This window comes from Bactrocera tryoni, chromosome 3 (assembly GCF_016617805.1).
Source record: "Bactrocera tryoni isolate S06 chromosome 3, CSIRO_BtryS06_freeze2, whole genome shotgun sequence".
Taxonomy (NCBI): domain Eukaryota; kingdom Metazoa; phylum Arthropoda; class Insecta; order Diptera; family Tephritidae; genus Bactrocera; species Bactrocera tryoni.
Window position 1 is genome coordinate 3,762,427 of NC_052501.1, and position 27,961 is coordinate 3,790,387.

The window sequence follows — 27,961 nt, forward strand, 5'->3', positions numbered from 1 at the left end:
AGACGAAAAGTGGATCAAATACGACAATAATGTGTGAAAAAGATCATGGTCTAAGCGTGATGAAGCTCAACAAATGTTCGCAAAGCCAGGATTGACACCTCGAAAGGTTATGCTGAGTATTTGGTGGGGTTTGACTGTCTACAACTGATGAGATTGAAGCAATCAATCGAAAAAAATGGATAGAACTGATCAAGAGAAAGAGCTTCGTTTTCCATCAAGACAACGCTAGAACACAAAGATCTTTGATGACTCGGCAAAAACTGGGAGAGCTTGTCTGGGAAATTTTGACGCATCCACCATATAGCCGTTAATGCAGAACCCCTTAATGGAGTAATGTTGGCTTCAAGAGAAGCCTGTGAAAATTACTTGTCACAGTTTTTCGCCGAGAAACCAGATAAGTTTTACACTGATGGAATAATGTTTCTAGCGAAAAAATTTCTAAAAGTGGTCGACCAAAATGGTATAAGTTGAAGTTTGATTAGAAATACGAAAAGACTTTTTCGACTACCCAACATAAGGCATTAAATCATATTTGAACATCGTCTAATAGCTCCGTTTACATTCCCTAATAAAATTTACTAAGTAGAGTTTTGCTGGAAGATAGTGGCTTGCTTTTAAATATAGTATGCCTAAAGCACGTTTTTGAAAACAGTTTCTTTCCTCTGTTCTTTTGCTCAGAGATAAGGAAATCTATCAAATTAGCAAAATTTAACAGTTGCTAGAGTCGTTTTTATATCCGCTGGTTTTTTAAACTTGTAACTTCACTAGATATCAAGCCGGTATATCAAAGTGTGGTGTATGGTGATGCGAAATTTAGAGCAAGTGATGGTGAATAATTATTATCTTTTCTCGAATATATACCCAAACTATATTCATGACTCTACTTCAAGACCAACCTCTGTAGTTGGTTTTTTAATTAGTAGTTAAAATTGAGAGCCTGATTTTGTAGTAACCCTCAAATTCTCAAACACTTAAAACACCTTGCAGCCCAAAAATCAACGAAAAGGATCACAAGTAATGATTCATGGTTTATGCTAATTAAATAACCTTCAATACTTAAACAATATGAGGCGAACAAAATACCAGAATCAAAACACAATTACCTACATATATGATTTATCAATAAATACATTACTTGTTCATAAGCTGCAGGTGTGTGCTAACGGGTACTCAAACGAGCCACTTCGGCAAGCGCACTGTAAGAGCGGTTACGCCCACAAATTACATTGAAATCGAAATTCCACGCTGAATTTCTGATAATGAGGATGCGATTTACAGTACAGTAATTAAAATTGAAAAGTGAATAACTGTATAGGCGAAATTGTGGAGGAAATGTGAGGGAGGAAAATACTACGTAAACGCGGTTTTCTCACTTTACCAAAGATAGGTGTAATTGGTGAATATATTAAAATCCCTCTACTCCTCCATGAGTCAGCGGATATACGCCAAACAGCAGCCACTGAAATTAATCAGAAGTAGGAGGCATTAATGCGAGGGAAAAGCGCAAATTATGTGTCGAAGTGCAAATAAATTGAAAGAATTTAAAAATTAACATTCATTTATGCGCCACGCGCTGTTGGAAAAGATGCGGTACGAGGTTTAAATCGAATTCAATTCTGGGTACAGTGTTTGTGTTTATGTTTTTATGATCCTAAACAACTTGATCTTAAAAGTAATTAATTGTGTTTCAAAGAATTTTAATGATTGTAGCCATACCTTGGATAACAAGCTGTGCCAAATTTTGTAAAGATATCTATCTATCTATCAAATGAAAACGTTTTCTACAGGTATACTAGGACTTGACGATTCTGGCAAATGAATAGCATCTTGAGGAAAGAACAACATATACTCCGACGGACATGACTAAATCGATTCATCTCGCCATACAAATGAATCAGTATACATTTTTATAGGGCGTATGACCTTTTTTTGGCGTTTGGTAGTGTTACTTCGTAGTTAATATGCCCTTCTTAAAGTATTAAATAGAACCTGAGAAATTAATTAAATAAGATATTACTTCATAAGTCCTCTTCTGTTTTTGCACTCTTTCATTTAACTTTATTCAGCCAAACTTAGGATTAAGCATAGTTTGAAATAAAGAGTAATTTTTTATGAAGCTGTTAGTAACTATGGCTTTCCAGATCTCTGCCTCTGGACTTACCCATCTAAAACCTTCACAATCTAGAGCATTATTAAGGGGATAGCTTATCTCGGGTAAAAAACAGCATTTTTATTGTTACTTTACATATACTATTAACAAAAAAATTCTGGAAATTTAAGAGAAACATATTTTAGCTCGGCCATTGAGACGCCATTTCCCGTGACCCCTTGGAAAAAATATGCGCCGGTGTTGGCAGGATAACTCCATAGGATCATCTAAGTGAAAAAATACGTGTTTGAGTTAAAACCTTAACTTAGAACTTGAGCGAAGGAAAAACAAATTGAAAATAGGATTTTTGGCAGACATTTGTACAATAAAATGAAAATTTCAAAAATGGTATCTCAAAGGCCTGTGTAAAATTTCATGAATACCGGTTGAGTTGTTCTCGAGATATCTTACCAACTGACTTCAAAAACACAGTTTCGATAAAAACCCGTTTAAAGACGGCGGACTTAGCTTAGTTAGCCTCGAGCTCACAAGTTTGCAGGCTGTATCTTCAAAACTGATACCCCAATCAACTTGAAAACTTAGGACAATATTCTAGAGATGTTGTAGAATTTAATAAAACAATAAAAAAAATCGATTTTTTGAAACCCCTAAACCCATGCAAGCTTTCAAATGCAAAAAATTTGATTTCGATTGTTTTGTTAACCAAATTTATTTTGATTATCACACTGTGCGTGAAGTCAGGCATGTCCTTGTTTCTCCACAAATATTCGCTTTCGCAAATGAATTCCTTGTGCAAATGAGCTGTATCAGCGGTTTTCCACTTTCCTGCCTGTCCTTTGGCTGGCCGGCAAGCTCTGTGGTGAAACCACCGCTTTGTCATTGAGGATGTCTGGTTGTGGGATTTTAGTCGCATCGGCGTCTTCAGCTTCTATTCGGTGAGTGTCATCAATAAAAAATCTTAATAATCAATCAAATGATTTATCCGATTATCATCACACTTAAACATTGGCGTTTGCGTCAGCGTTTCCTGCGAGGCTGATAAATGCGAGAAATTTCGAATATTGAGAAATTGTACGTCATTTGGTTCTGTATATTTCTTGGCATTTTAAGGAGCAAATTGCTTTTAATTTATATTATTTGAGTGTGCACAAGCAAGTACAGTATAGAGGAATATAAAATTAAAAAGCTAGAATTAAAATTTATGTTTATAGATATTTAAAAGTATCCGCAGTGCAGCCTCCAAAATTTTGGTATATACTTGTATAGAAGTACATAGTAATATTACTCAAAAATAATATAAGACAACGAATGCCGTACATGATTTGCATTGAAGTTCTGCGTACCATCGCTTTTGAAGTTGACTGTGAAGTGAAATATCATACCTATACATAGTATGGTATTCATATTTAATGTTCATGAAGCCGCATCATTCATTCAAAAGGCGATGATGAGAACTTCGTGCGAAAAGGAAACCGCAATAACCAGTGGTGTAAAGAAATATTTTATATCAAAGATCATAATAATGAATCGTTGGCAAACCGCATTGTTATGCACAGCACGGTAATAATGCGAGAAGAAGGTTAGTTAAATATTTTGTGTGAGTTATGACTGCTGAATAATGATATTGGCTACTCCGCAGGACCACCTCGCAGGAATTGCACAAACGGCAGGCAGACCGCAGTATTCAAAATTCGAAAATCTTATTGGCGTTTATATTATGCGGAAATTCTCTTCTCTACGGCTTTTTTATTGTTGTATAAATAAAGGAAAATACAATTCTGTTTGCTTTAATTAAGCAATAACAGTTGGGAACGATGGCCAAATGGCACGTCCTTCATAATATTTTGAGGTAATTACATTAAAAAGCTTCTGAAAATGCGGAAGAGCAAAATGGTGGAAGTTGATATGGATGAGAATTTCTGCTTTGCATCATTACTAAAGTCCTACTTACTTGGGTTTCAGGTTAATATTTTAAGAGCATGGAGTATTTCGAAAAAATTTCGGAAAAGAGATTGTTGGTTTGTTTGGTATACAGGTACATACTGCATTCAATTCAATATCTGATCTCTCTAAGTATAACATAGGCCTTAGCTAATCTTACGCCAAAATAATATTCCGAGAGTGTTTAATAATACATTCTTTATTCACTCTGCTCTAAGTCGTGTGGTTACATAATGCTTAACGTTATGCCTTACAGTCCATGTTAACTTAGAAATGTGGTAAGTGAAAGCACCAATCCGAAAATATGCTAACACACCACAAATGCTCGTCTGAGTAGTTCATTTCCAGTTGATCAAGTTCTCATTGACATCGATTTGCTTGGTGACACCCTGGCACTTTCGCCTTTCAATTCCATCACCGTGAGCGTTCGAAACAGCGTGGTCTCTGCTATTGAACTTAAACGAGTTGCCAGCAATTGCAAGCCACAACGACCCAGCAGCCCTCAGTATATTCAGAGTAACCGGTGAGAGTGAGTTGGGGTAGATATGTGACGCATTTGATTCGCTCGGCTAAGAATGCCAAAGGAACAGCTCTTGCGGAAGTGTGAAGCCCTTTGCAGGCATGGCATGCAAATGCCAGTGGTTTAAAAGCGCAAACGACAAGTGAATTTTCATATAAAGCTGAGGTATTCTTTAAAAAAAAATTATGTACAGCGACTTGAATTTGATCGTTCAGTTTGTATGGCAGCTATATTCTATAGTGATTCGTTATCGGTGCTGCCAATAAATTAGTAGGTTTTTGATAGAGATATGCTTGTGCAAAATTTCAGATCGATATCTCAAATTCGAGGGACTAGGACAGTGGTCTTCAACTCACTTTTACAATGCTTATGCTCGCAACAGAAAAATTAAGTTACATGAACACATTAGTTTGCTCTGTTAGCTGTTTTGTCTCTCGTTGGCACCTTTACAAGTATTTTTGTCAATATGGGTTGTCAATGTTGCTGCTTACTTGTAGTTGCAAGTAGTAAGTGTAATAATTTCAGTTCGTTTTTTTTTCAAAAGCTGACAGCGGCAGACAACAGCCATGATTTTTAAACTTCTACTATGTGGTTATATTTCTAATAAATTGATGTAATCAAGATTCTAATCGATCGGGTGTTTTACTCTTTGATTTAGAAAGATAGAATGAAGTCTCTACGGTTCTAAACCTTTACTTAACATTGAAAAGTTTCATTTAAATGGTTTTAAGTTATTCAGAATTTAAATTTTTGCGGATAACAAATATCAAATATATGTATTAAAAAAATGTTTAATTGATCCGGCAAATAAATTCGTATTTTTTAAATTTGTGTAATCGGCTCCAAAAACACGTTTAAAGTTTTTTCGAAACGGTGTTTTCAGCGTTAGTGAGGAAAATTTCTATAAAAATGCTAAACTGATAAACTAGATACAGCAAGGACAGAAAATAACAGTTATTTCATACTTTTTGATTAAAAAATCATTATAAAGGAGAGTTCGGATTTATATGATGATGACAAAACTGATGATGATGATGAAAACTTTCGAATTGTGATTTTTATATTTTCCTCACAAAATAATAGTTATGCGTTGAGTTTTAAATAATTCTTATGCAATAGGGGTTGAAGAGTAAACTTTTTTTTTGGCATCGACAAATTATACTCTCACGTTATTACTTTCGAATCGCAAGGGAGAAGAAGTATTGCGAAAGAGTTATTTAAAACTCACCGCATAACTATTATTAGGTAGTCGAAAAAGTCTTTTCGTATTCTAATCAAACTTTAACTTTTTTTTATATTTATAATGAACTTTAATGAACCAAGTATGCACCATTTTGATCGACCACTTTTTGCTATTTTTCCGTTAGAGACATTATTTCATCAGTGTAAAATTTTCCTGGTTTCTCGGCGAAAAACTGCGACAAGTAATTTTCACAGGCTTCTCTTGAATCCAACTTTACTCCATTAAGGGAGTTCTGCACTAACCGAAACAAATAGTAGTCCGATGGTGCAAGGTCAAGTCCATATTATGGATGCCTCAAAACCGTCCAGACCAGCTCTACCAGTTTTTACCGGGTCATCAAAGATGTGTGTGGTCTATCGTAGTCCTGATGGATGGCGAAGCCCTTTCTGTTGATAAGTTCTGGATGTTTCCCTCGATTGCTTGCCTCAATCTCATCAGTTGTTGACAGTAAAATGTAGAATCAATCGTTGGACCAGGCTGGAGCTGCTCATAATGGATGATTCCTTTCCAATCCCACCAAACACTCAGCACAACATTTCGAGGTGTCAATGCTGACTTTGCGACCATGTGTTGAGCTTCACCACGCTTTATATTTCATTGACTTTTTTAACGATAGGTTGACCAGAGCGAGGTGCACATCGAAATTTCCAGAACGGAACCAAGCTTCACAAATTTCATTGAGGGCTTTCGTGGCATTCTTTCCTTTTTAAGAAAATTTTCAAAATATGGCGAATTTCTTCATTGTTTTCACTAATTTTTTACCAGTTGAAATTTTTTTTCAACTTCCTCGAATTTATTTATTTTTTCTGGTTAAATGAACACTATCTCATCTTTCCACCACTACATGATATGACACAATGTGATAGGTAGCACTGAAGATATACGACTGCAACGACATCTATTGACAAAATTCGAAAAGACTTTTTCGATTACCTAATATTATTCTGTGAGAAATAAATTAGATTAATGAAATTTTCTCATAACTTTTACAGTCTCTGGTTTTCACACGATCTTCCTAGTTACATACATTTGCCAGGTAATGATAGAACGAATACGATTCTTTATAATGGTTTCGACTTTTATTTTAAGTTTTGCATCAAAAATAGTTTTTTTTGGGAAAAACTTTGAGAAAATCAAAATTTTGACTATTGTTTCCATCATTCGTGTTAAGTATGTATTAATAAATACTTTTGAAATTGAGATAATTTAAAGCAAACATTTATTTCTCATCGCCAGACATTATTTTTCGGGGATCCTTAAAATTTTTCACATGAACAATCCTGGAAAAGCACTGACGTGTTGTGTGTGTTAAAGAAAACTCCCAAAAACGTGCTTCGACAGGATTGCAACTAGAAATAACCCCTTAAATTATATAGACATTTCATTGTTGATGAATATTACAAATAATATTATAATTTTTATTTTTCTAAATAAATTTAATTAGTTTAAGTAGCTATATAATTATATAATGCATGCCAACAAAGTAATTTGAAATGAATTTTAGATATTTTTACTAAAATTAATTCTAATTATTTTCAGTTTATTTACCGTTGCAAAACTTCTTTCACCGATCGCTTCACAAAAGCAAATCAAAACGAGACTGAAAAAGTGCCACAAAGTTAAACTGCGGCAACAATACACTTTCTAAAGCCAAGCCAAGCCATAAAACAACAACATAAACATTACAATAAAAATTGAACGAATTGTATCGAAACTGGAAAAGGAATTTAGTTCGCGAAAATGTTTCTGGCAATAAATCAAATGAATGGGCAGGCGTCCAAAAGGCGCAAAAAGGAGAACAAAAAGCGCGCGGCGGCAGCTGTTGTTACCAAAGTTGCTGACGACGGGGCAGATACTATACACGGTGGCGGTCTAACAATGCCGGAAGGTGGAACACAGGCGGAGGCAGAGATGAAAGCAGAGACGACAATACCCACAACACAACCGTCAGTTGATGCAACAGCATCGGCGGCTAGCTCGACGTCCAGTTCGACGGCCAATCTCATTGATGATATGTTGCTCAATTTTGTAGTCGACAGCACGACCATAACAGCCGCTGCGAAAACCAAAATTGCAACAAAGCCAGTGGCAGAGGATTCGCAATCGACGGCGAGATGTAAAAAATGCCAACACGCGCTTTCAAATGGTGAATGCCGTCAGAAACATTCGAAGGCCTCTGCGTTTTCTACGTCCCACTATGGCTGTCGCTGTGAATGCGATTCTGCGAATAAAAGTTTATGGAGCTCTGCATCGACGGCCGCGTCTACGTTCACACCCAAGTTTAACCCGCCCACGCCTTCAATGCCAAATGCGACGTCACCTACGTCATTGTATGCGGTGTATATGTGCCTAGGTACCCTCGCTCTGGCCGTGGGCACTCTGTCAGTACTTTTCTACTCGCATGTGCACTCCGTCGCCAGCAACAAAAGCGCGAGAATCAATAGCAAAATGCCGATGGCGATGACGCCGACAGATGCGCATTTAAATTTGGCTGTATTCCGGGAGCAATTTCAACGAGAATTACTGGCATCGGAGCATGTGCTGCGCGGCATAGTGTCGCAAGTACTGGACCAGCGGGAGAGCAAACGAAAGGAGCAGCCAACAAGCGGCCACAATGTCGTGTTTGGTGCAGCTGAGCCGATCCATAGCTACCAGCAACGGTAAGTAGTGAACTGGAACACCACTGAATTTAACGCTCATCGTTGCCCTGGTGAGTTCATTCTTCAGGCGATGATTAATTGCATTTGCCACACTCAACAATTGCCTACTTAGGGCAGGCACCAGCGGGCACCAGCTGTGGTGTTTCATGTATCTGCCGGTCAGTTCATGGGAGATATTTGAGCGTGACTAATTTGATTTTTACCCGTGGCAGGTGCTGCATCAATGGTGACGTTGGTTGTCCGTTGGGACTGCTAATGGCTTATTAAAAACCTATCAATATTGTGGGTGGCAAATGAGAAAGTAATGCTGGTAAAAGGACTGACTGACGAGGAAGCCTGCTTTGTTTCGTGTGCTATAAAAAGTTACAAAACATTTCCTTGGAGGCTTTTAGCTCCCTAGTGTGACGTCAGTTCTTGGATAGTAAGATAACTATAGCAAAAATAGCTATCAGAAAAGCAATTTCGGCTGGAGTTTTTGTTTGCAAGCTACTAGTGTCTGTCTGTACTTATAAAAAATTTATTTATTTTTTGCATATTTCTAATAAAAATCAAACCATACTTGTATAAGTAGAAGTAATCTTTATCTCCACTGTTTCTAATTTATCTTTAAATGCTTTTTTCCAAAAGTTGTTTTTTCATTGCATTGCAACAAATGGAGTTCCACACATAATGGCATCAAATGTACTTTCACGGCAATAAACAATTTCATTGATATCCCAAACCGTTTGTGCAGCGCTCTTATGGAAAAACCCGTTAAAAACTATAGGATTTTTGAATTTTTGTTTCATATCTAAGTTTATGAATTAATCAGTGAAATGAAAAAATGTTGCTCAAATATTATTTGCAGTCTTATGGTATATATGGTATGCAGTTTTAATGTTCCAGGCATGGTTTTTTATATAAAGGGTGATCTACTTCGAGGTTTCCTACTTTTTTAAAGAAAAAATACAAGCACACCAAACCGTTTTTGTTTTATGGATGATATGGCCTCCTGAATCTCTTCAGGTAGCTCATCGCCCCTCATGCGGCAGTTTTGCTTGTTTACATACCCATTGAGCCAGAAAAAGTATATGTATGTATATACGGTCGAATATTATCCAATAATAAATGCTGGTCCTCAAGATGGGTGATGTTGTTGCGAATATTACGCACAGTAGGCCGTTCTTTGCAGAACGTGTTTTTCTTAATTAAGTTTAACGATTTGTAAATTTTGTTCAGGCGTATTCCAATATGCCAAGGTGTTGGTGCCCTGGTCACAACCCCGTTCCAATCTGAGAGTTAGAGACGACCCCATATGTACATATAACTAAAAATAGTCAATAGTCTTGGAATATGCCAAGTTCAAGGCCAAACCGCTCACCCACATTTTATGACAAATGAATGACGCAATATTTGCTTTACACGCAGCTTACAGCTTGCCACATACAGCTAAAGCAGTCACGCGCTTCTCTAACTTCAACATTGATACCGACGTTATTACTAGCGGCGATGGGCGAAGTCTCGCGAGCAGCAAACGCTGATTTGCATTAAATTGAATATTTATGGCAGCAAGTGTTTTTGAATAAATTAGTTGGAATTTTAAATTGAATACTTCGAATCTGAAGCAACTGCTGGAATGGTATTTGAAAGAGCAAGTAATTTCCAGAATGCAGCTTATGAAGGAAGTTAAATAAAGTGGTTAAAGTAGATGATAGAGGGATTAGAAAATAATTTTCAAGTATAGGTCAAGGCTTAGGACAAAGAAGCAAGTAAAAGACAAGAAAATTGAAAATCAATATAAAATTGGTTTGTAAATACGTTTTGACTGAAATTAAGGTTGAACGTATCCAAATCATATCCTGAATTTTCATTATATTTACGTTGTCTGGAATAATTAAAATATTTGAACAATTTGGATTTTCGAAATTTCAATTAATTTCTCTGCAGGTTTCCAAAGTACTTACTTTGTATTGGAAAAAAAAAAGAAAATGCCATTTTCCCATGCCCATAATTTTTCACACCATACATAGCGGCGACTTTTACTGGACTACTTCAACATCTAAAAAAACGCTTTAAATGTTTCGATATAATTTTGTTTTATTTAACCTTTTTATCATTTCCCTTTGCAGCACGATTCGAGCGACGGCAGAAGAAAAGACAGCAACGATGCTGGCTGACGATGGAACGCTGGTGAGAAATGAGCGCAAATATGTTGGACCTGTCAGACACGTTGTAGACACCCCAACAACCGCGAATGCCGCAGAAAGCGCGGCGGTGCAGGGCAGTGCGAGTCGTGTGGCAAGAAGAGTACGTCGTGATATTACATCGTCGCCGGCGGCTATGCAATGTAAGTTCTGCGTTGCGAAAGATTTTGCTGGGGTCGTTAGGCGCCCAGGGGAATCAAAGTGTTGATAATGATGCGCTAGGCAAATGAAAAATGTTATTTATTTATTTTATTTCACGCTTGCTCTACCTTTGCCTTTTGTTTATGGTTATTTTTCTGGGTAGAGTTATTTACTTAACAAAATTTTTTGTGTGCTACTGTTTGTTTTTACTTTCTATGAAAAAATTTAATAAGGTCTAAAATATACATTTATTATTCATATTAAATGCATATATCTAAGGTCAAATGCTCCAATTTAATTTGAAATTTTATAAACTGTCCTACTGCAAAATCCTTGCTCTGAGCTCGAATCCTCTGCAAGCGTTTGGCACGTGGCTTCTTCAGTTTATGTATGTGTTAATTTATGATGTCGGTAAGAAATAATCTAAGGTATAAGTTTGAAGTATACAGTTAACAGTATGCTTTCTTTTATTCTCATACAAGTTACGTATACGCAATGTTGTACAATTCCTTCAGCTACGTGAGTGGTGTAAAACACACATCGCATTCAGTTTAAAAGCCTCAGGATTTAAAAAAAAAATATTAAAATATAATATAATAATATAGTAGTATATTTACAGAAACATGATCCATAATACTTCTTTGACTTCATTGCTTGATTACGTGTGTAGGTATGAAATTTACTGTAAAGACTCCTTATCAGTTCAATTTTACTCAACTTTGCGTACCCGTAAAGCAAACTGAATATATTTCCATCGCCAATAAATAGTTGAACTGAATGACTGTGATTTTCTGAAGGGGAAACTCATTAATCTTCTTGGCATCGAAATCATCCGCTCAGCAATAATACTGTGTCAATGAGTGCTTGAAATATTCAATATCATCAGACTGGAGCTGATTTTCAGTTCGCAAATTTATTGCTGAGCTCTGTTTTGCAGCTTCATTTCTCTGATTTCTTGTCCATCCGGTGCTTTAACACATACACTTTGGCAGTTCGGCTCCTTCGCTGCCGTGAGTGTGGTTTGATGCCTGTGCTTTTCCATTTACACCTTTTTGCTTTCGGTACCACTGAATGCTGTTGCAACACGCTTACTTGCTTTGCAGTCTCATTGAGCTCACTTATTGGTTTGATTTTATGTCTTTAGCTGATCCTTTTATCGAATTTTTCAACCCGGATCACCGCAAAGTGCTGGAAGAGCAGGATAAGGAAATACGCAAACGTACAGGACTGAAAGGAGCTGCGCCCGGCGGTGACGAGTGGATTTACTTAAATACCTACTGCCGAGTGCCGGTAAGTAACAGTTAAAAGGTGAATGTTTATTTTTTTTTTAAATACAGAGATAATTTTGACTCATAGCAGGAAAATAATTCTGTAAATTTATCATTCATTAGGAAAAAATCATAACTGGTTTCTGCAAGGGCACCCAAGACTATTGTCCTCCTGCGCCTCAAGGTCCCCCGGGTCCAGTGGGTCCCAAAGGGACAACAGGACCACCGGGATTGCCCGGAATTCCTGGACCGAAGGGCAATCGCGGTGATGTTGGACTACCAGGGCCAAGAGGAGTCGATGGTGCTAATGGCCCGATCGGGCCACGTGGACCTAAAGGTGATATTGGCATACCCGGTCGTGCTGGTCTCGACGGACGTGATGGTGTGCCAGGTGAGCCTGGCTTAGATGGTGTACCTGGACGTGCTGGTGCCGACGGCATACCTGGCAAAGATGGTCTACCCGGCTTGGATGGGCGAGATGGTCTAAATGGCAAGGACGGCAAAGATGGTGCACCCGGACCGAAAGGAGCTCAGGGACCACAAGGAGAGAGAGGATTGAAAGGTATGTATAAAGGTTAGCAAGCAGTTTTTAACTGTACACTGTACACACCTAAAGTTCGAGATATTTGTAATACAATTCCTTCTGAAATGATAAGACCTCTAAAGTACATACATAAATCTGTATTCGCTGCAACTTTCCTTCGAATTGTCGAGTTTTCATTTCGAGCTTTCATCTGCACTTACGATTTTCATTTGATTTGCTTATCATTCTGATTCAGTCACAGCTAAAACAACAAAATCTGTTACCATTTCACAAGTACGCCAGCGAGGTGAGTCCATCTCATGATTTTGCAACTTGCGCCGAACTTTCGTCGAGTATTTACACATTTCCATACAAACGAATAATAAGGTATTGGCAGACCAAATGCCTCACTCGCACTGGTACTCGACTTTGGTCCTAACTAAAATTACTTTTTCGGTTATTTGTTTAGAATTATTGCCGGGTGTTGCATAGATTTAGAGTCCTCCAGTATTTGAAGTGGCTACTTCCTTGGGGTGCGATTTAAGGCACTTCCTCTGTTCTATTTTTCTTACTTTGCCCTAATTTATTTCCGTCGCCTTGCATATTCTGCAATATAAGTTTTTGTTTCTTTGTCCTTGTTGTACACTTATGTGCTTGGTATATAGTGAGTTCGTTTATTGCTCCTTACTAGTGCCTTTTGTTTATCCCTTTTATTTGCTTTTGTGAGCAGTTTGTGTTTGTGTTTGCATTTATTTGTTCCTTGTTTAGCAATTTCCTCGTTTCGTTCATCTGCAGCTCTGATTTGTTGCAGTAAAAGTTTTGAGAACGTGACCGAAAGTTTCTTTCCAATCCTAAGAAGTGTTGATGGCTACTAAAAATATGTTACCGAAAAAGAAATAGATGGAGAGTGAATGGAAATTGTAATTTGAATTAAAGGTTTACAGACGCTGTTCATCTATTCTTATTTGAATTTTGAAGTGCTTAACAAGGTGGTTTTTTTATGAAAAATGTTATACGAAAATGACTTATTCAACAGGGAAACAGTGCTGAAAATGTTTACCTAATATTGAATTCTCATTCTTCATACAATTTAATTTGTAGCAATATAAAAGGATTAAATCCAGTTAAACACCTTGGGCAATGTGTTCTGAACCGTAAGAGGTGCTCTGAACTACTTTGTCTTAAATCAATCTTGCCGCAATGACTGGTTTTATTTTTGCCCAAGCTGTATGGAGTAGATGAGGTGGAATGTTCTTGTCACTTTCTCCTCTATTGTCCAGTTTTTCCAGACTGCGATTAAATATTTCGGTATGTACAGGGTTTGTTCAGAAACTATAATAATAGGACCGATTTTCTTCCACCGCGTTTGTATTTCGGAGCATGCGTGCACTGACTGAGTTCGGTAGAGGACGTTCCTGGCTAACAAAAGAGTGGCTGGTAAATTGTCTCCGACCTGGAGAGTCAGGACAAACATTTTCGCCCGATGTATTTCTGTGAGTGGTGCAAGACGAAAATGCAGAGTTCGATAGAGCAGAGGTACGCGATTAAATTGTGTGTGAAACTCGGTATATCTATGACAGAGACGTTTGATAAGATCAAGCAGGCTTGCCCAGGTGTTGCTTTAGCAATAAGTGGTGTGTTTCGGTGGCGCCAGGCATTTTTGGAGGGCCGGGAAGATGTCGCTGATACAGACCGTGCTGCCTGCGACTTCGACAAGTTTTGAACTCAGACCGTCCTAAGTATTCATTTAATTGCCCAGATGTTAAATTAATCAAAAGCTGTGGTTCATGACTTTGTGACGGAGTACTTGAGCATGATGGTCCCAAAAGTTCTCATTGAAAGTGATCCCCAATTTTCGAATAACGCAATCCCAGGTGACGAGTCATGGATCTTTGAGTATGATCCCGAGACAAAGAGGCAATCTTCCTTTTCTTTTGAGACAACAGAAGGGATCCAAGTAGCATGCACCTCGGCTCTTATGGCTATTCCTGAGAATGCCTTCAGTGACGCCTACAAAGCTTGAAAACCGCGCCGGCAGCGCTGCATCGACGCAAAAGGGAATTTTGAAAATTTTTAAAGAATTGTAACGATTGCTTCATTAAATGTTTTCAAATCGACTCTGACCTATTACTTACTGGACAAACCTTGTACACCTTTGTGGAAAGCTAGAAACACTTCGTCGATCTATGTGAATCTGGTGATCCATTTTTAAAAGATTTTATATCATTAAAGACAAACGCTCACAGCTGTCCAAGTAAAATCCATCAAAAGGTTCAACCCTCCGACTTAACCAAACTTAATCTAATCGTCTTATGTTTTGAAAATCAAATAAATTTACTATCTTTTCAGCTTTTCTTTTTAATAAAAAAATAAATATTTATTTAAATCCGCAGGTATTGCTGGACCCCGTGGTCGGCCAGGAAAATCCGGAAAGGATGGAACGCCCGGAATACCAGGAATTAACGCTTGGAAAGTACAGTTATTAAATGGCAGTTTCTCCAATGACTTACTCATTCCACCATCAATTGCGGGTGAATATTTGTACATTATTCTTATTATTCAACTCTTGGCACAGTTTGTGAGTTTGCGAAGCTTCTATATATGTATGCATAGGTACACCAGTAACCTCTTATAGAAAAAACTTCCTGCCGATCCAATTACAAATTACACACAATGATGCATTTGCAAGTAATAAGTAGCTGATTATACTTACATTCAATGATTACTAACTATTTCAAAGCGTAATCGATTCTTTGTCTTTCGCACACACACACAACACTCACAAAGTCAGTCATAACAATTATGTTGTCCTTTAAGACGTCACTTTGCAATCGCAACATTGCGATCGTTGACATATTAAGTAGGCCGCTATATAATTTTGTATACATATATAACACATTTTGTGTCAATTAATTAATCGCCTCAATATTTGCGGTAAACAAGTGCACAATAGCTCTTAAGCTACTTAATTATCAAAGAAGTCCATTTGATATTATATTAGAAATTCATCTTGCCATTGCAGACTTGAATACGCCGCACATAGAACGCTTCGTAATCGTCGAGGAGGGCAAGACTTTGAATCTGAGCTGCGCCGCCAGTGGCAATCCGATGCCGCATGTTGAGTGGCGACGCGATGACGGACGCACAATTAACATTAACGGCATCGAAAGTAAGTATAATCGAGTTTATAAACGCTTTCATTATCGTAGAAAAGCCTATTTTAATTGGCGATTTACGCGAAATTGCCGCTGGTCAACAGTTAACCGCATTACATGTACTTATTCTATATATAGTATACCCATCCCAGTATTATAGAGATAGTGCTTTAATGCCAAGTATTTCATCGTTGTCCATTTCAGTGTCGTCGGTTAGCGGGCCTTACTTGAAATTCACGAACATTACCCGACATCAAATGGCTGCCTACACGTGCTATGCAGATAACGGTCTGGTGCCAGTCGCGAATGCCACCTTCCTCATTCAGGTTCACTGTAAGTAGAGTTTTGGGTGGTAAGCAAATTCTAGTGAGAACTTATGGAAATTTTAACTTTTATGAACAGTTAATTAGCAGTATATTTTAGTTGACTCAAAAAAGCGGATATATTTTTAATGCGCGATAATTGAAGTTAAAATGAAGTTTTTATGAACCATATTAATGGCAACCAATTCGCATTTAAAATTTTATGTTAATTAATTCAAGTTAATAAGTTAAAGTTCCCTAAATGAGCGCATTAAAAGCTAAAAAGCTTAATAGACATATTTTATCATTCACTTATAGCGTTGGTTGTAAAAAATTCAAAACTATTTGTACAGTAAACCATGCAAAGTAGAAAGTAGGGTGTGACGCCCAGCAAAGAAAGTCATTTATTACCGTAAATTCATAGTTTTTTTAATCAATGATTGGGACTCACAATATATCAGGAATTCTCTATAGGGGTTTCTTGCTTCATTTGGAATTAACAGCAATTAAGTTAATTATTGGTGGTACAGACCATCTGATTGAATTTGTTCCGGTAATCCAGATCTCTACATCGCTTATTGATCGCTTAACACATTTTGATGAATGTTTTGGGCATGAAATGTGTCAATTATATCCAAATACCAGAATTTTTGGAAAAACAACGCCGGGTATAGGTCGGAAAAGGGATGCTTGACAACGTAACTGAGGACCCTACATTCATCAAACACATTACTACTAGAGGCGAGACGTGGGTTTATGAATACGGCATCGAAACTGTTCAAAAATCAAGCGAATGGCGCTCCAAAAATAAACCGAACTGTTTATAAGCCCGCTGAGGTTTATAGCCAGTGTATGAAAATTTCAATTAAGCATTGGCATGCTTGTTCAGCAGCCTATTTAGAAGTCGACAATTAAGATTTGTACAATGCCTGAAAATGTTTTTTGTTTTTAAGTCCGGGTCAAATTTGATTAGATAAAAAATAGTAAATTGTAGCAATTAAATGACCACACTAACACCTATTCATGTAAAATTCAAATATAAAATAAATTACTAGTAAAAAGCATAAATAACGGTGCGAAAAATGCAATCTATGGAAAAAGTAAAACCGTTTAAAAAAATTCCATATTTTCCAAGCGTTTCATTTTTTGCCATAAATTTCAACGAATATTCTTCATTTTCCTGTTTATATACATACATATACATAAATACGTGCTGTGCATGAATCTATTTAACTAAAATATAAATTCCATCTTTGCTTTCTACACACTTTCCATTTACAGTTTCGCCAATGATTGCCGTGTACCGTCAAATGATTTATGCTGAGTACGGACAGAGTGCAATGCTCGAATGCATGGTGAGTACGACAATGTAGAAAAATATTAACACTTTCTAGAAAATAAATATTTTGCCATAAACAGAATGAAATATGAGTCGCATGCTGGAAAATTTGGGGTCAGAAGCGGGAAAAGGAAAAGAGCAAAGAAAACTGCACTGCTTTTCATTTTATAATACTATAGGGTTCAATACACAAGAACGTTATAAAGTTTGGGAATGTTGGTGGAGTTTTAGCTAAAACCTGAACAGCTGGCCAGCAACAAGGAAAATAGTGCCCCGATACTAAGCTGTACAATCTAGTCAAATATAGTTTTTTTTACCATTCAATTTTTTTTTTATAATTTTTTACTTGCAAATGAAGCTAATTTTTTCCTTGGGGACTGCCATTATCGACGCATTAAATCCCTCAATGCTTCTCATTTCTCTTCATATTAATGCTTATGTGTAAGCTATGAATTAAATTCCCTAATGCACTTTAAATTCACATCGGTTTAATTCCGAACCAAAAACTCATAAAGTGGTATTAATTTTGTTTCTATGTAATCCCTTAATTGTTATATAGTATAATAGGTACAAACTTAATTTGTATTTTATTTCAATTTTATTTCACATTTATGCCAAACTACGTATAAAAACTAGGAAGCAAAAAAAGTAGCTCATTTAGATTGTAACGAGGCGAGCAAAAACTTTGCTAAATGAAAATAATGTTAAAATAAACAAGGGAAATTGTTCTAGCAATAACAACAAATGTTAAATTATGCATTATTTACCCTCCAACTAATATCTGTTGTCTGTCCATACATAATTACGCTTGAACTACAAACTAATTCCGCATTTACGGTTGAGTCTAGTGCTAATTTACAGCGCAAATATAAATATGAAATTCGGTTGGCTTCAGCACATTAGCGCTACTTTTTTGGCAACTGATTGCTATTTGATTAGTTTTGGCCGAAGCTGGTGCTTTTGCGGTTATTATAAAATAATTGTGGTGGATTTTGTGGGAGTTGTGTGTTTTTCGTTTAATTTGTTGCTTTGTTTATATACTATTATTATGCTATACTTTGTAGGTATGACATTTGTTTGCTTAATTTGTCGGATTTATTGGTTTCTTTGTTTATATTGGTTTCTATGTGAGGCCTTGTGTTCCACGTAGGAACTTGTGAAAATATGCATATAAACTTACTTTTAGTAAAAAGAATATATGTATTTGCTTTTGGCGAAATATTCTATTTTATTAGGCTCGAACTTACCACCTGATCAAATTTGACTCGGACTGAAAAAACTGCATTTTTACTTATTTTACAAAAGTCTTAATTTTCGATTTAAAATTTATTACAAGCATGTTAATTTCTCTTAAACTTGTTTTAAGTCTCGGGTAGGATGACATTCAGTGCCTTCAGCGAATTTCGATTTCTTCGGTTTCGGCAGGTTGTTGGACAGTGTTGAGGTCGTCTTCATCAAACTATGTTTCGTCTCCAGTAATGATCTGTTTAATGCATATATGGTTCTCAGCCAACTTACACTGACACATTTCATACCCGAAACATTAGCCAAAATATGTTGAGTCGATCAATAAGAGTTGTGGAGATTCTCTGCTCTATCTCTACTACTAAAACGACGATTTTAAAGCTCCGGTTCTTTAACTTTTGCGATTTTATGATCATTACTTGTGGTGGATGGACGTTTGAGGATAATTGTCAATAGCTTTGTAGTCGAAAAACTCTTTTCGTATTTTGTCAAAAGATGTTGAAGTCGTATATCTCCAATACTACCAATCAAATTGTGTCATATAGTGTTGGAAAGGAGAGATTTTAAGCTTCATTTAACCGAAATTAAATTCGGGTAATTTGAAAAAAATTTACAGCTCTTCAAAAATGTGTGAAAATAATGTAGATCTTCGCTATATTTTGAATACCAATGAAATTTGTGAAGTTTACGTAGACGATGCTGTATCAGTTCGTGGAGCACAACGCTCGCTTGCGTTCTGGAAATTTCGAAATATCGGTTTACACTGATGGAATAACGTCTATGGCGGAAAAATGGCAAAAGGTGGCAGACGAAAATGCTACATATTGGGATCATTAAATTTCATTATGAATATAAAAAAAATAAGTTGAAGTTTGATTAGAAATACGAAAATAGTTTTTCGACTATCCAATATATGCTTTACCTAAAGCTGCGAGTATTCTTATAAGAACAAAATGTTATATTTTAAATTTGTTATGAGAAGCTCTAAGAATGGTTTTGATTTAATCTTACAAGCAAATATTCTATAGAAAAATATATTTGCGTCGATCCGATGTTTGCTCCAGCACCCTCATCAAAAAAATTTCTTGATTTTTAATTAACCTAATTTTTTAAGTGAGTTCACTAATCTCGATTCGTTCTTCATTATACAAATAAATCTCTTACATAACCTCCGCACCTTGCGAGTGCAGCTTTGCAATTAAATGCGAATGAAAGTCTGCACTTTTCCCCATCCAAAATCATCTAAAATGTTTGTGAAAGACGAGCGAAAGCTCACAAAAAGTAAACAAACGCATGTCTCCACTTTGCTAAGTGATGCAGCCAATTTACCAGCACACTTAACAAGAAAGGTTAATAGCCATAATGACAGCATCAAAATAGCAACAGCAACAACAACAAGCCTTATAAATACGTGTAGAAAAGTTGACAACTTGAGCAAGCATAAAACAGAATGATAGAGGTGGAATTAAGACGAGAGAGTAATGATTTCACAGCCGACAGCTCACATACCAAACCAGTGTATTAGGCACAAAGTAAAGGGTGCAACAATAATGGTTGTGCATACATAGATGTATATAGAGCCTTTTACTTACCATATATAAAATACACTTATGTATATCGTTGTGTATTTACTGTAAGACCCTTGATAGCCTGCAACGTTAGGTCTTTAGACGTAGGGTTATGTCACCTAAATAAATGGTTTGCTGTAAGCAAAGCAGGCAAATCGATACTTATCTGTCTAATCTCCCTTTGATAATATAAAACTTTGTCAATGAAAAGTCACTTTATCCACAACCTTAGCCAGGTAATTACTCAGAAAATTTCTTGGATGACATACACCGTGGCTAAATATACATTTAATGAGGCGCCCATATTTACATCACTTTCAGAATGTCTGCTAAAATTTTAATTAATCGTGACAAGGTTGAATATTCTCTTATTACTTTATTGTCATAGCATTGTCGCAACCACTCCAGACACCCACAACTCAACTGGTGGCCGCCTACAGCAAAGCATGTAAGCAACACTTGGCTTTGATTATTTCTTTGCTATACACTAGAAGACTCCTGTCAAGTTCAACTCGTGGATTACTCACTCTTCTTATGTCAACCCTAGCTCGGCTTTCCCTTCAATTGTTGTCATGTTCGTCTAATTTTTCGACACTTGCGAGTGTTACCCTTTTGTCGGCGCATGTTGATGTCTCGACTTATTATGCGGTATGGTCGGGGGGTGCCACATAACCATCGATGCTGTCAGTTTTACATTTATTACAAGAAATAAAATTAATTGTGCAGTAAAGTATTCCCCTGGAATTTGCTCTATGTCTTATTTGATATGAAGCAAGCGATGCTGAAAACTGTAAATGATGCTCATACTCATTTGAGTCAAGGTTGGTTTAATGTTATGACAGTGAATACTTAATTAGTCACATATGCGGCAGGGGCTTAGAATCCAAACCTTAGTGTGAGAACTTTATGTCATTTGTTATCCGAAATTTTTACTTTCCACTTTTCAAGCTGCAGAAAATGAAAGCTATTCGCTTACAAAGGTGATTTTGACAACAGTTCAAAAAACATGGAGAAAATTAGTGTTTTTAAAGTAAAAATAAAATTCTTTGGATGTTTCGACTATTTGTAAAGTGACTTTTCTGTTACAGGTGGAGGCGTTTCCTGAGGCAATAAAGTATTGGGAGCGTGCTTACGATGGAAAAACTCTAGATCCGGGCGATAAGTACCAAATCGAGACATACACTGACAGGTACTCATTTCACGTCTATATAATATATTATAAATAATAAGAATTGTGAAGCAAAATGCTCAACTGTCTATCTAATCATCCAGCTTCAAGACAACAATGCGTTTGACGATAACGAATTTGAGGAAAGACGACTTCGGCTACTACTACTGTGTGGCACGCAATGAAATGAATGCAACTATGGTCAACTTTGAAATTGCGCGTAAGTTGGCTAACCAGATTTATGCCAACAAAAGGGCGGGAAAAATTGACTATAAACATTGTGTGGCTTTTATTTTCAGCGCAAGATCCCAACAGCGAGATACCATATGTAGGAAAGGAAATTAAATTCTACGGACAGCGGCCACCGGAAAGTGAATGCCCATTGTGTGAGCAATGCCCAGATCCAAGGTGAGTTTATGTGGTAATAGGATTGCAAAAAAAAAAACACAAACAACAATAACAAATCCACAAGCAAGCTCAGTGCACGGAAAGTAAATGGCGTTGAATGTAACAGTCACTGCTGAGCAGCACATATGCTTTATTGGCTTTGTTGTAGTCGAAAGGGGTTTTATGGCCTTTTTTCGCTTTGTTGTTTCTGTTTCGCGCTTGCAGCTGCATTTTCATGTTTGTGTACTTTCATTTGAATGTGTATTAGTTGAGCATCCAGGAGAAGTGGTGCGGTTCCACTTTTTTTAATTAAAATCACAATTTATCGCTTGCCATTGCCTCAAAGCGCACAGTAAAGTTAGCTGGTAAATGGTGTCACCTACCGTTATAAGCGCGCATTTCTATCGCCACGCTCAGATGGCTAATCGCTTACACGCTTGTATGTGGAGATATATTTTTTTATTTTTTCTTCTCGACTATAGTTGATTATATGCTGTGTGGGAATGTGTGTGTGTGAACTTGACCGTTTTGTATCACATGCCGCTGCTTCACTACTTTCTAGCGGTTTTGTTGCTAGAAAGTGCTTTCTGTGAAGAACATAATTAAAATTTATGCAGGTACGTTCGGTTCAACTTTTTCTTGTGCCAACCGTCATGGTGGCCCCATGCACATACATACCGGCACTCGAGATAAACAAGCATTTGCGTTGGCTTCTCTTTAGCCCTCTGGAGTATACACTCACCTTATTTATGTAATCACAAAAAAAAAGCTTGAACTCCATTATCTTTTTACTTCGTCCACCTGTTTTTGCTCACAGGTGTCATAACTTTTAGCGCACGCCTAGCTGATCGCTGAGCACTGCTCTTCCACTCGTAAATTCAATTTACCTTTAGCGCAGATTTCACACAAATTACGTTTTGTTTATATTTATTTTCCTTTCCTTTTGTTATTTGCTTTTATTGTCCACTTTCATTGGCGTCCATTTGCGTTTTGCTTAATGAACAAATCCTCTCCCACACCACACCCACTCAAATCGGCTTATTAACACCTCTGCGCGCCTTTCCATTTATGAGTCCATTAAATATTCATAACTTCGCACTTATTTCGGACAATTAATTTTATGCTTTTGACAGCCTGTACCAGTGTAAGGACTCGATTAATTCGAACTTCGAAATTCAGCCCACCGGAAATTATAGCTACCCTGGACTGCCAAAGAGACAAAAGAGTAAGTGCATAATTTTAAATCTCATATATGAATTAAAAGTTATTTATATTTAAATATGGAATTTCATCTTTTGCTTAAATCAATTACGAAATGTCGCTCGCTTTTTTCATTCCGCCTCTTTTTCTCTTATATTAGGTTGGTTGTTGTACGCAGTCGGCAAACCGGTATTCCATAAGGCAGTTAATGAGATTTATGGCTGCTGGTTGAAGGATCCAGTTAGTTCGGCGGATGTTGATCATGAAAAGACCTACGTCACCGAAGAGAATGACACGCATAACTTGTATGAATATCCCACGAAGTTGAAGTACCGCATGAATTGGTCGCCACGTCGGAAGTATAACATTCCAGAGGGTTTTCAAGTAAGTAGTTGTTGTAATTTAAGTTTTGATACACTGAAAGTTTGTAACTGTAACGAAGTTTGTTATACCTCAAAAAAAATGTCAGAGACCCTATAAAGTGTTTATATAAATTTTCAGCGTGGCAAACTGAGCCGATTTATGCATGTTCGTCTTTCTGTCCGTCTGTATATATATTTTATTCCTCAGTTTTTCAGATATCGATTTGAAATTTGGCATAGATTACAATTTCCGACCTTATGGCTTAGATAGTTATATAGTAAATTTGAGATTTTACACTGCGACCTATGGTTTATTGTGCCCTCTATGCACTATACCACATATGGTAGCAAATGTCCAGCATTCTGAACCATTCCAGGAGTCTGCTGGGCGCGACTAAAGTGATGTGATACCTGTCCACGTAGATGGAACCTAGTGTCTTGAGCCTGCTTCTGCAAATTGCTGGGCAATCCAGTATCAGGTGTTCTGGAATTCCTGCTCCATGACGCAGAACCGGCAGTTTGGGCAAGAGACTAAGCCCATGTTGGACAAGAGCTTTCTAAGCTTGCAGTGCCCTGTATAGAGTGCGACAAGGAGGCGGACTTTATCTCGCATGAGGCTGATCATTCCCTTAAACCTTGAAAGGTTGTAATCTCCTTGAAGAAGCTTGGCATGGCGCATTCCTAATACCTGCTGCCAATGCTGTTTTTTCCCTACTCTCTTTTCCGTGCGGATCTGCTCATTTATAGTTTGGGTCCCTACTGGGTTCCGGCCCATCATCCTGGACGCTGACGCAGAGCGGGTAGCTCAGTTCAGATCATACTACCATTGCAAACTTTTTTATTTGTGAAAGGTATTATAGGTGCAACCGAAGTTATAATTTTTTCTTGTTTTTGAATAGTTTTTCGTAGGTTCTTCGTATGTTTTGAGTAAGAGTTTTTTCGAAACTATGATAAAAGTAAGAAAAGTAAGTATTATTTAGGTATATTCCATCCGACTAAACTCAACACCAGTAAAATACCATATTCCCTTCCTATTTTAAGACTTTAAACTCTGATGAGTCTACATAGAATGTTAGAGCTTTAAAAAGCTCAGTTAAGCATCAAACTCTAGGGAGAGTAAATATTTTTCAGAAAAGCTTCAACTCTTTGAATTTAACTCACACACCTGTGATTGCTAGTGTCTAGTTTATGTATTCCTACGGACAAATACATGACTAATACACTTGTAAATTGGCTTTTTTGATGCATGAGCGTGTACCCTTGATATTACATGACTTACTGTAAATGCATTGCCACGTCACTTTCAAACACAGCAAGAATTTTCCCTCGTAAAACTTTTTTGTTGAACAAATATTTTGTTTCTCCTACTGTGCAAATCTGTAATGGTGTGTGTGAGGTCGAGAGGCTGCAAATATTTGCAGACACTTTGGTGTTTACGATATGGTTGAATGCTAACAACAATCACTTTGTAGCATCAACAGTCTCAGCGACAATCACAAGCAATATGAGTCCAAGGGATTCTTGACCTAAGTGACTCTACATATATGTACATAGATAGCTAACTACTTATAGATACGAAAAGTGGAAACGAAAGCGCCAGAGGCAAACACTGTGGAGCTAAAGCTTAAACTTTCCCACCTAAAGTGTTAAGCGATGGAGAGTTAGTTAGAATTTTGACTTAGCAGATTTACTATAGACTTAATTGTAGTATAATTGAAACTAAGTATTGATTAATATACAAGAATTATAGAAAATGGTTAACGATGGGTTTCTAATATGAATCGAACTCGCCTTTTGTATGAATATTAGTATATTTTTAAATAACCACAATAGAAATATCATGCAACATTTTAGGGAACTTTACAGAAATCTTAACTAAAGTAATCATGCCTTTGCCATTTAGTTATAAAAAGCAGGTATAGTAGCTTTAAAAGAGAGTTGGAAATAATGTAATCTCTCATGATCAATATCTTTAAATCTCTCTTTTGTTTCTCATATTTATTTACAGGGAAATGCACATGTCGTTTATAACGGTTCATTCTACTACAATCAATTCAATACCGATCTGGTCGTTAAATTGGATTTGGCAACAATGAAGAAAATAAGTAAGCAAATTACTACTCATTGCTTTTAAAGATAGGATATGAAGCAATTTATCAAATATTTAACTTTTATATAACTTTAGTAAACTAAGGTGTCCTTAGCAACAATTTTTTTCCTTAACAAACATTTTGTTCTATTCGGTCTATAAATATATGTCAATAATGAAATTCGAAAATGCATTGGAAAGCTACTGTCTTTGTGTTTTTTTCAATATATGTTTTTACATTGGAACGTGAACAAAAATATTTTTTTCTCATACAAATATGTGCAAATTAGTGCATGAAAATATAATTTTGCGGAGAGTTCTTCTTCATGACTTTAACATTTAGCAAACCTTATCCGAAAGTCGCCGTATTTTGATCAAAGTTCATGGTGAACATGCTCTAGCTTAGCGTAGGTGCCGAAAGTGGTTCACACAATTTAAAAGTGGGGATTTTGGCATGGTGCACGAAATATGTCCTGAACGGCCAAAAAAGTTTGAAGATGTCCAGCTGGAAGCATTGCTTGATGAAGTTTGTTGGAAAACATAAATGACTTTCGCAGAATCTGGCCAACCAGCCAAATTGACCACAAAGCCGAATATCCAAGACGATAAGGTAATGTTCTCCCTTCTGGGTGTGGTCAGAAGGGAATAAAGTGTTATGAGCTTTTAAAACCCGCTGAAACCATTAATGGAGAACGCTATCGATAGCAACTCATCAGATTGAGGTAAACAATCTCAAAACTATTAGACACGAGTCAATAAAACCTTCCATCATGTTAATGTTCGGCATCATATTGCAATACTGGTTTAAAATTATTTGAAAACAGCGGTTGGAAAGTTTTCCCTCACCCACCTTGTAGCCCACATCTTGCCCCTTTTGACTATCATTTGCTCCGGTCGTAGTAGAACGCAATCACTGGAATATGGTTCATAACAGATCAGCTGAATTCCGCGAACCAGGAGACTTAGACGAAATTGACATTGATATTGATATTGATATTGATATATGAGCGTATTTAGGATAAATTTTATAAGAGTTCTAGGTACCATGACGGATTGGATATATAAGCTGTTCAAGTGATATCCCTGTTAGGATCGACCGTTTAACTTGTCTTAACCATTCTTATAAATAAAAGAAACATAGAAGTGCTTCAGACAATAAATTAAGCGCTTTAATATACTGTTTTATTTTAAAACTCCAAGTCATTCGGAATAAAAAGCTTATCCTTCACTAACCAATCAGTATTGCATTTATTCAATTTTCATTTTCAATAAAAAGAAATGGCCTACTGATGTGATATAGGAAATTGCTATTTTCATACTTGTATGTCTACAGTATACCATATATGTATTGTCATGCATCAAACAATCAGCATGTATTTGTATTTATGTATATCATACTACATTTTTGCTTTTGTAAGCATTTATACATTTATCTTGTCCTTTTACTTTATTTGTTTGTTTGTATTACCACTATAGTTACTCCGTTGCCGTATGCCGGCACAGCTGTTGGCAACAGATTGTATTCGACCGACCACAATTACATGGACTTCAATGTGGATGAGGTTGGCCTGTGGGTGATCTACAGCACTTACGACTCAAACAATACGCTGGTGGCCAAGGTGAGTTTTCATTCAAACTTTTATATTTACCTGTATATGTATGTATATATGAGTACGAGTATTTGCAATGACACCTCCATTTGAGTAATCCCAGCGAACATAAAAATATTATTGAACAAGTTTTACCAAAAGTATTATACGAGTATTACTTTAAAAGCAATAAAATCTGCCGACTTTGTATAACCACGGAAAAGCTAGTTTGTGTTTGACACATTAGACGGAATAAATTAAAAACTATAGTTATAATTAGACAATATAATTTACTTCTCGAACGAACGAAAAAGTCCGAAAAAAAAAATTAAAAAAGTATAGTGGTAAGTTTTGCGTGGCCACGAGTGTATGTATGACATTTTATGTATATCCTCTAACTACGAATTTGTATGCATTGGAAATATCAAAATGAAAAAAATTACTTTTCCAAACTTCGCTGGCCGATCAGAAGTAGCAGTCACGTGCCGCCTCGAATATGACTGACTGAATACTTTACATTTCTGTCAACGCCCGCAACAAAATAACAGTTGTTATTTGCAGCTTTACTTTTTACTTCAAGTTAAGGCCAGAAGCTTTTCAAAGTAGTTTTGTGGCTTTGTGGGTTATTGCCACACGTATCATCACATGTGCTGTCACATGTCCTTATACACACACTTAGTGAAATTCATTTTGATTGTCACTTTTATTGCCGTGACATACCTTGGAACTCATGCGCACGCATTCGTAGCATTCAGTGCTACGAAGAAAATTTAGCTTCATTTATGCTTTGTTCGACTGTAAGCGACAGGTGTCCCTGCTTGTTTTGTGGCATGTTCTTTAGAACGACGCGCTTCCTCAAGGTGACATTATCAGCTCCACTTGGAGTATGTGCTCAAGTGTAAAATATTTCTATTCATTCTATGAAATACCAGAAGCACGTCATAAACTACAGTATTTATATATATATA

The 27,961-nt window shown here is 36.7% G+C and overlaps 1 protein-coding gene across 2 annotated transcripts in view; it reads left to right on the forward strand.

Annotated features, from left to right (window-relative positions):
- LOC120770825 overlaps nucleotides 1-27,961 on the forward strand; it is a 42,244-nt gene that overhangs the window by 7,523 nt on the left and 6,760 nt on the right. The window contains exons 2-16 of one of the 2 annotated variants that reach the window (XM_040098410.1): nucleotides 7,354-8,474; nucleotides 10,583-10,800; nucleotides 11,943-12,088; nucleotides 12,190-12,628; nucleotides 14,983-15,120; nucleotides 15,612-15,758; nucleotides 15,949-16,077; nucleotides 17,328-17,401; nucleotides 21,287-21,387; nucleotides 21,471-21,586; nucleotides 21,666-21,774; nucleotides 22,887-22,978; nucleotides 23,114-23,337; nucleotides 25,324-25,420; nucleotides 26,881-27,023. In XM_040098410.1, coding sequence (XP_039954344.1) covers nucleotides 7,555-8,474; nucleotides 10,583-10,800; nucleotides 11,943-12,088; nucleotides 12,190-12,628; nucleotides 14,983-15,120; nucleotides 15,612-15,758; nucleotides 15,949-16,077; nucleotides 17,328-17,401; nucleotides 21,287-21,387; nucleotides 21,471-21,586; nucleotides 21,666-21,774; nucleotides 22,887-22,978; nucleotides 23,114-23,337; nucleotides 25,324-25,420; nucleotides 26,881-27,023 — 3,093 coding nt within the window. In that variant the 5' untranslated portion in view covers nucleotides 7,354-7,554. Of the gene's footprint in view, nucleotides 1-7,353; nucleotides 8,475-10,582; nucleotides 10,801-11,942; nucleotides 12,089-12,189; nucleotides 12,629-14,982; nucleotides 15,121-15,611; nucleotides 15,759-15,948; nucleotides 16,078-17,327; nucleotides 17,402-21,286; nucleotides 21,388-21,470; nucleotides 21,587-21,665; nucleotides 21,775-22,886; nucleotides 22,979-23,113; nucleotides 23,338-25,323; nucleotides 25,421-26,880; nucleotides 27,024-27,961 lie in introns of those variants that run through there. The other variant, XM_040098411.1, reaches the window with a different exon arrangement.